This window comes from Takifugu rubripes, chromosome 1 (assembly GCF_901000725.2).
Source record: "Takifugu rubripes chromosome 1, fTakRub1.2, whole genome shotgun sequence".
NCBI classification, from domain to species: domain Eukaryota; kingdom Metazoa; phylum Chordata; class Actinopteri; order Tetraodontiformes; family Tetraodontidae; genus Takifugu; species Takifugu rubripes.
In genome coordinates, this window is record NC_042285.1 from 5,636,186 (window position 1) to 5,644,770 (window position 8,585).

General features: G+C 38.3%; 1 protein-coding gene across 1 annotated transcript; it reads left to right on the forward strand.

Annotated features, from left to right (window-relative positions):
* Positions 1-698: 698 nt before the first annotated feature.
* LOC101069420 (dnaJ homolog subfamily C member 7-like) lies at positions 699-7,304 on the forward strand. The gene is made up of 14 exons (XM_003961195.3): positions 699-810; positions 2,010-2,098; positions 2,362-2,486; positions 2,956-3,069; positions 3,173-3,247; positions 3,453-3,571; positions 4,399-4,552; positions 4,741-4,905; positions 4,987-5,078; positions 5,169-5,242; positions 5,320-5,466; positions 5,575-5,730; positions 6,006-6,080; positions 6,181-7,304. The coding sequence occupies exons 1-14, from the start codon at positions 740-742 to the stop codon at positions 6,216-6,218; spliced, it is 1,494 nt and encodes a 497-aa protein (XP_003961244.1). The 5' UTR covers positions 699-739; the 3' UTR covers positions 6,219-7,304.
* The last annotated feature ends 1,281 nt before the right edge of the window (positions 7,305-8,585 follow it).

Below are 8,585 nucleotides of genomic sequence, written 5' to 3' on the forward strand. Positions count from 1 at the left end.
TAATGTCTTGTCTGTGTTACATAAACAACTTGTGCATATTATGGTCAGATTTGAGTATTTAGGCTTCTGTGTTTGTACATTACTGGAACTCCCAAGAATATTTCCACAAGACAGAAACAAGCATGGACACTATCTAAAACAATATGGAACACGAACTCGATGAGAAAGGTACTCCAGCGCCACCCAGTGGTACATTGAAACCAAGATTCCGGTTTTAGAGCCATACTTTAACTTTATAATTTATGATTTATATTAATATAGCGAATTTGAGAATATTTATAAGATAACGTTAAACGTTAACGGGTTTTTTTAAAAATAAAATGATAAAAACAAGTACCAACCAAAACATCATTATTCATGACTGGCTATAAATATATATACTTATATATGAATATATACTTGTAAGCACATGGAACCGTGATTAAACTGCTGTTGCTACTCTGTTTGCCTCGGTTTTGCTTGGTCCTTTGGATATTAAAACGTTCTGGAATATGTCTATTATTGCAATTTTTGCAAACGTTTTTTTAGGCTTCTGTGTTTGTACATTACTGGAACTCCCAAGATGGGCCCATGTAAGTGTTTCTAAATTTTCACAGAAAAATAACTGTAAAAAGATATCTTCCAGAAATTAGTTTGACTCCTTATACATTCTTATTATTTCAAAGTAAGTGACCTAAATAGTAAAAGGCGCTTTCTCAACCGGAAATGACGTGTGGATGTGACCGTCCTTGCTAGAAAAATGGCAGCTGTTGACATCGACATACCGGTGGACTCAGAACCCCAATTCTGTATTCCCGGCGAACTCGAACGGTAATTAAATATATCAGTCCGATGATCCAGTATACTATTTACATGTTGTGAAATTATAAGGTTATCTGTCGATATAATTCCGCGGCTGTACACTTACTTACTTGGGCACACCGGAAACAAGCTAACAAGGCTACTTTACCGAAGACGAAATGTGATTACCACGTTTACTTTATTAACGTGTACGTTAAAGTACATAGTGCCACTCTTAATAGTCATAATAATCAACACATTTTCTAGGCAATTTAATCGATTCGAGCTTGTGATTCTTTGGCACGGCCATGTCACATGCGGATTGATCTAAATATCTATTTACAATTGTGTGGAAGAATTTTCTTTTGTCTCAAGCAAATAATTGTGTCTGTCAATTGGAAACGACGAAGAAAGACAGTGAAATAAATGAATAATAGACAGTCACAATGCTGCAGTTCGACTATGGTAGGTTTCGATTGAAGGTTTCTTTTTATGAGAAACCTCCAACGAATGGAATCCTTCGCATAGCTACAGGCGACAATTGGACAAAAACGAGAAAAAAATATGAGGGCTTGATGCTGAAAACTAATTAAATTCGCTTTAATTTATCTCCCCGGGGGATTTTCTTCGATAAACTATAAGAACTGATTTAGTTTCCTGCCACATGTTTAGTATCGGTTGACTTAAGATCATGTGGACGATAGCAAATCGATTTATATACCGGTACCTAAATCCTAACATTTTAAATACGTTTGTAATGTAATGCATTTCTTATGAAAGATGGCTATGTTGATAGGATAAAGGAATACATTGTTTTTCCATGATGATACCCAGATAATGTCCTTGTATTAGATATTTAACCCAATTTTGCATAATTGAATGGACCCTTACCTGTAAAATACAAATTTGAAGAACTGGAAGAAATGATGGGGAAACTTACATTACAAGTCACTTTTTGATTTATGAAAATTTTTAAGGACTTAATGCTGCTTTTTACTGTTGTCAGTGCCATGCATACCCCGTGCTCCTCTACTGCCTCCATTCCAGTTACAGCAATAAAGTCAATCCGATAAAGATTTAAGTGATTCTATGTATGCAAAGTCGACAACTGGTTTAAACCATCATGCTCGTAATTCAACACAAACTTTGTGTTTTAGATGGCTGATTTATAATGCCAGCTAAACCACAATTTCTGAATTGAATTTTGGTTTTGTTTCTCTTTCCTACAGTCAGGCTGAAGTCTTTAAAGAGCAAGGAAATGTATTTTACAGTCAGAAAGCATACTCTGATGCCTTCAACTGTTATACAAAGGCCATTGGTAAGCATAATTGCTCATCCTTAAAAACCGTATCTCTTAGGTACAGCAAAAAGTCTTTATTTTAGAAAGTGTTATCTCAACAAATATTGAGACGTTATCATTTCAAAAGTGGGCAAGTTATTGTCTAATGACTGACATATGAGTGATGAAGTAGTTACAGCTAAATATGTTTTATTGGAAACAATAACTTGTAGCATGGTTTCCAACATTTGATGCTCTGTTTTGTATTAATCGACCTTTACCTTTTGTTTGTTTTTGCCTAGATGCGTGGCCCAAAAACGCCAGCTATTATGGCAACAGGGCAGCCACCCTCATGATGCTCTCTCGCTTTCGAGAGGCCCTGGAAGACTCCCAGCAGGCAGTGCGCCTGGATGACTTTTTTATGAAGGTCTGTCTGGCTGTGCTTTGCATTTTGCACTTTGATCTCCTTAGCTCAGCACTAGTGACACGACGTGTTAAGGTTCCGACACAAATAATCATTAAGAATCAGAAAGGCAACGAAAGTTTTCTTACTACCGGTATCACCTAATTTTGTTTTTTTTGTTGCTGCTAAGTAATGGGTAAAGCTTGTGGCTGCCTGTTTCAGAGTTTTGAAGAAGAAAAGAACTTGCAGTAGAAAATTGATAAATGGTAATCATAAGCTTTCATTGTTTTAAAGTGGTGCTGATGGTGGGGTCATTAAGTGTGAGTAGGATGAAGGCAAAGCTTTAGCAGGACAGGATGAGAAGGGTAATGAGCTCCAGACTGGGCACCGTATCACTCACCTGGAGGATATGATGGCAGGCAAACCGAAAGAAATGGTTTCAGTGTCAAGCTATTATGCTGCTATACAAACTGTTTATTCTCGTGTTGCACAGGGTCATCTGCGTGAGGGCAAGTGCCATCTGTCACTGGGAAATGCCAAGGCGGCCAGTCGCTGCTTTAAGAAGGTTTTGGAACTTGAACCTAGTAACCGAGAAGCCAAACAGGAGGTGATGTCCTGTTTATTCCTCTAATTTTCTCATATTTTCCCACCTAAGAATTGTTGATTACTAATCTAAAGTGTGGGTATGTTGTTGCAATGTTCTGTTGTAGAATAAGACAGCGGAGAACCTGATGGAATTGGAAAAAATGGCAAATTTTGGCTTTGAAAAACGGGATTTCAGAAAGGTAACCTGAACGCATCCTCTACTGCCGAACTCAGCAGTATCCATTCAGTTGATTTACTTGATGATCATGTGATGATAGGATATTTTTGCAAAATCCTTGTGTCCGATCTTCAGTCACTGCTAAAAAACATAATTTACTGTTGGTCAACAAAATATGTTGACCAATTGTTTCCTGACTCCTTGATTGTTATTGTAACTCTTTGTAGGTGGTGTTCTGTATGGATCGGGCCTTAGCTGTGGCTTCTGCCTGCCACCGTTTCAAGATCTTCAAGGCTGAGTGTCTGGCTCTCCTGGGGCGCTATCCAGAAGCCCAGTCTGTTGCAAGGTAGTTATCTCTTACGATAATTGTCACTATTTTGACAGTGCCAGCTACAGTATTAGCTATCCTCTAATGGCAGATATGCATTCTGTGATTTTGGACTGTCCCAGATGACTGTAAGATATTTTTGGATGTGGCTCTAAAATTGGTCTTTAAGGGGCAATTGCCAAACATTATCGGACCTTTCCACCATTTTGTTTCAAAAATATGCCCAATGGCTGTTGCCTTTAATAGTGTGGGAGGGCTAAGGCCTCCAAGGGAGGCGGCTCTGATGAACATACATATGAGTGGTTGGAGCGGCTTGTAAACAAGAGCTGGAGCTCAACACACACAGAGGGTGTGTGACACCATGCTAGACTCTGGATGAACTCACACCTTTAAATGTTTTTTAATCCCTTCTATTTAATTTATTGTAACTTCAAGTTGCACTGTGAGACAGGTTCAAAGCCCGTCGACGTCTTTTCAGCAAAGATAACCCGAGTTAAAATTCTGACATCTCAGAAATTTAGGACAGCTTTCTCAGTGTGACAGCTGCTATGTCCTGCTTCTACTAACCAACCAGCAGCAGGAAGTAGTAGCATTAAATGTTAAGCTGAGAACGTATTCTCTTGGTCCTGCACAATGATGTGGTGCATACCGATGACATCATGCATTGATGATGTATGTCTTAGCCTGCTATTCAGTAAATGGTCATCATCCAGTCTGCTTATATCAAACTTGATGTCTTACCAAACGCCATGTCACACAGTGTGTGTTATAAGATTTCTAAAGTCTCACAACCAAGTGGTAAAACAGTTGGATTTACATTGTCATGACAACAAATCTCTTTACAGTGACATCCTGCGACTGGATTCTACAAATGCAGATGCACTTTATGTTCGAGGCTTGTGTCTTTATTATGAGGACTGCATCGATAAAGCTGTACAGTTCTTCATTCAGGCTCTGCGTATGGCACCTGACCACGAAAAGGCTCGGCTGGCCTGCAGGGTATGATCGATCTGTTTTTCTATCTTGTTTTTAATGATTTCATTATTGAGATGGTTTCACCCGCCAAACATGAACAAAGGAAAAGAAATTAACAGTAAAAAAGCTTTGTGATGAGACATTGTACAAGAATGTAAACATCATACAAAACATGCTGGAAAATCATTACTATCTTATTTCTCCCACATCAGAATGCAAAAGCATTAAAAGCAAAGAAAGATGAGGGTAACCAGGCATTCAAGAAATTTAACTTTGAAGCTGCCTACCAGCTGTACACCGAGGCCCTGGCGATCGACCCCAACAACATTAAGACCAACGCCAAACTCTACTGCAACAGAGCCACAGCCGGAGCAAAGGTGAATATTGTTTTCAACATTATAATAAAGTGAACCAAAACCTTTGATAAAAGTGACCTGATAGCTCTTCCTCCTCAACAGCTAAATAAAGTTAATCAAACCATTGAAGACTGCACCAACGCTATCAAATTAGATGACACCTACATAAAGGCCTACTTAAGAAGAGCTCAGAGGTAGGTTTCACTATTCAAATTTGTGTAATTATTATTTACTATTGAGTTTTATTGATTTCTCTGGGTTTTTAAATTTTTGTGACTTTTTAGCTATATGGACACTGAGCAGTACGAGGAGGCCGTGCGGGACTACGAGAAAGTTTATCAGACAGAAAAAACATCAGGTAAGAGGCCATTTTGTCCCCTCTATGAACTGTAGCATCTATTATTTGTTTTTTCACTTAATTGTGTGGCAATCTAGAGCACAAGCATTTGTTGAAGACAGCACAGCTGGAGTTGAAGAAGAGCAAGAGGAAAGATTACTACAAAGTGCTCGGTGTTGCCAAGAATGCCACGGAGGATGAGATCAAAAAGGCCTATCGCAAAAGAGCTCTGATGCACCACCCAGGTCTGTTTTCGTGGCATTGGGAGTGCAATTATTATTTTTATTTTTTTTAAAATATGTATTATTTTGGTGGTTTCGTCCAATTTCTTTTTTGCTGGCATTATCGGACAGATCGCCACAGCTCTGCTACTGCAGAGGTGCAGAAGGAAGAGGAAAAGAAGTTCAAGGAGGTGGGCGAGGCCTTCACTGTACTCTCTGACCCAAAGAAGAAGATCCGCTATGACAATGGACACGACCTGGATGACGATGGCGGCTTTAGTGGAAGAGGTAATTCAGTTTTCTTCAGTTCATCTCTGGTCAGATGGTGTGGAATTATTCTTTCTCTTAGGAAAACATGCCCACGCTGCCTTAGAGGATTGCATCGGGTTAATGTGTGGGCTAGTCAGATTGCTATTAGACTGCCAGTTTCTCTCCTCTGCAGCTGTGGTGTGTACACTGCACTGATGTTTGCTTCATCATGATATTTGCCACATCATCATCCAGTTTAAGCTTGATTTAGAATGCAAGAATTCTGACTCATTCCTCTGTTTGATTCTCTTTAGATTTTGATGCAAATGACATCTTCAGGGCTTTCTTTGGTGGCCACAATGATGGCTTCAGTTTTGGTTCTGGGCAAGGTATGTGGTTTGTCCTGGTTTAAGCATCATAAGCTTTATTGAAATACAGTATTTAAGTCATGATAAATAAATTATTACCTTTTTCCTCTTTTCTTTCTAGATTCTGGACCTGGAAATTTCTTTTTCCAGTTTGGTTAAATTAAAGAAGCATGAGGAGAAAATTCTGCATTGGACAAGATTAATTTTTACTCGCTGTCACTTTATGATGCCAACAAAAAACTCCACAATTTTCTTTTCAACATTTTGGGTAAACCACTCTAAAATGTATAAAATATAGTGATGTGAGCAAACATAGGCCGAGATAAATCAGGTTTAAGTAATTTGAAAGGGCCAATCTGCAAACTATTGCAGTAAATTAGAAACCTCCCTAATTATATCCAATAATAATACTGACTCAACCTCTCCAAGGTAATAAGTAGTTTGAAAATGCTTTGGGCATGTGGGATCTTGGTGTTTCAGAACACAAAGGCAGAGGTTTTGTTCTTCTTTGATAGCATGTCTGTATAGAACAAGTGTCGGTGTGGTGTCGATGTTCACGTTGACCTCATAGCAACCTGTTTCTTGCAGGTCCAGGTTTTATTGGCTCACATGCCAAATAAACTCACATTGCAGGGTTTTTTAATTGTATTTGTGCTACGTTGTATATTTAACTTTCATTGTACAGTAAATCATTTATTGTCTGGAAAGTCTTCCCCCTCCTTCAGTTTCTATTTTATTGTACTATATTCTATACGGTATACAACAGGATGTGAATGTTCCTTGACATTCCACAGTTTTAGGACTCAGCTGTAAATATGTTCCATATCATCCTTGTTCCTACACTGTCACATGGGCACCTGCTGTTTGTCGTCTGTTGATAGAACTAACCACACATCTTATTTTCTCATTCAAATTGAAGTTGTGCCTTACAAGCATGATCAGATCAATTCTACCTTCCGTCACACAGGATATTGAGTTTTCAGAATGCAGCAATTACGTATCCCATCAGACATTTGGCACCATCTCTTGCTTTCAGCTGTCACTCATCTATATTTGTCACGCATATTTGAGCAGCGGTTCCTTGTTTTACTTGTTCCACCTGTTTTAAAGGACACTGACGAAAATAAAGGCTAATCGTTTCATCAAATGCTGCAGCTTTTAATTGGCTAATGGTGATCAAAGGATAAGTTTTACTCCCCTGTTGCTTTTAAGAATGTGATTAAAAACACTTTTACTGAAACAAAACAGTAGTTTTTGTTTTTTTTATTCAGACATTCTACCTGGACACTGTTGGATCGCAATACCTTTGTGTGTAGCTGCTAATCCGCGTGTTCTTTGAATGAAGACTTAAAGAAGAAAAATACCAATTTCAAAATGTATTTTAACAATAGAACCAATTCGAGATACAAATATTACAGAGCGCCGGGCCAGTTCATAACCCTAGCAACAACAGAGTCAATTGCCAGGGCACGAAGTCTGACAACCTAACTATCCCTTGGCCCAGTCTTTTATAGAAACACACATGCAAATTCTCAATGTTCATGCAATCCAATCCAGTTCCTCTGCTGGGATGACCTCGTCCTCTTCTTCCAGTCTCCTTTGGTGTTGATACAGTCCTTCTTCTCCATTATCTTCCCCGGTGGCCAGATCAAAGTTCCCATGGTGATCTTATGCAAATAAGATCACCAACCCCACCATGATGTCCCATTTATGATGGGTGTTTAACACCCCCTGCCTGACTGGCTCCTGAGATTACAATGGAACAACAACAACAACAATCCTGTGAAAGGAATGTCTCTGATCTTTGTTACATCTGCTAATGACTTCTAAGAGAAGACAGGAACATATGGTAAAACACATACAACAAGATAAAGACAATTCTCATCAACACCTAAAAGGCAACATCAGTTATTTTAAGTGATTCCATGTGTTTTGCAGGTTTAGTATGAATACAGAGAAAAATATCTTTACCCAAGGTTTTCTAATCTACATCTATCGGCTTGCATTTATAGCTCTTGTATCAAAACATTTTTTTTGTTATTTTAATGCTCATTATACAACCCAGTAATAGAACAGTGATTTCATGACAATGCCTCTTCTTTTCTTTCTGGTGTTACTGCATGCGTGTAAATCAATGGTCTTTGCTGGTATTTCATCACTAAACAACAAAAAAAAAACCTGCACCCAGCAGTTCCCTTCTTCACATATTGTGACTTCCACCCATAGTATGGTATATATAGGCAGCAGCAATACCGGTACAAGGTTGCATAGGTTGATTTATGGTCCCTTGGCTTTGAGCTTTCAAAAATTAAAGGTTAAAGTCCTTCTGGAATCCGGAAGATCATTATTTAATTAGTTCTTCCATGGTCCTTTATTAACATTTCCTGAAAAGGTCATTCAAAGTTCTTTGAGGTATTTTGCCAAAAAATAAATAAATAAATCGGCAGTTGCCAGATAACCCTAAATTTATCAAGATTATTTCAAATATAATTCAGCTAATTATCATGTTACCTTTTAATTTTTACT

Excerpts from the sequence above, each read along its gene's own strand:
- LOC101069420 (XM_003961195.3), top strand. The coding sequence starts at position 740 with ATGGCAGCTGTTGACATCGACATACCGGTGGACTCAGAACCCCAATTC. Across the intron at positions 3,248-3,452 it reads AAAAACGGGATTTCAGAAAG|GTGGTGTTCTGTATGGATCG; the intron begins GTAACCTGAACG and ends AACTCTTTGTAG. Across the intron at positions 5,467-5,574 it reads AGCTCTGATGCACCACCCAG|ATCGCCACAGCTCTGCTACT; the intron begins GTCTGTTTTCGT and ends ATTATCGGACAG.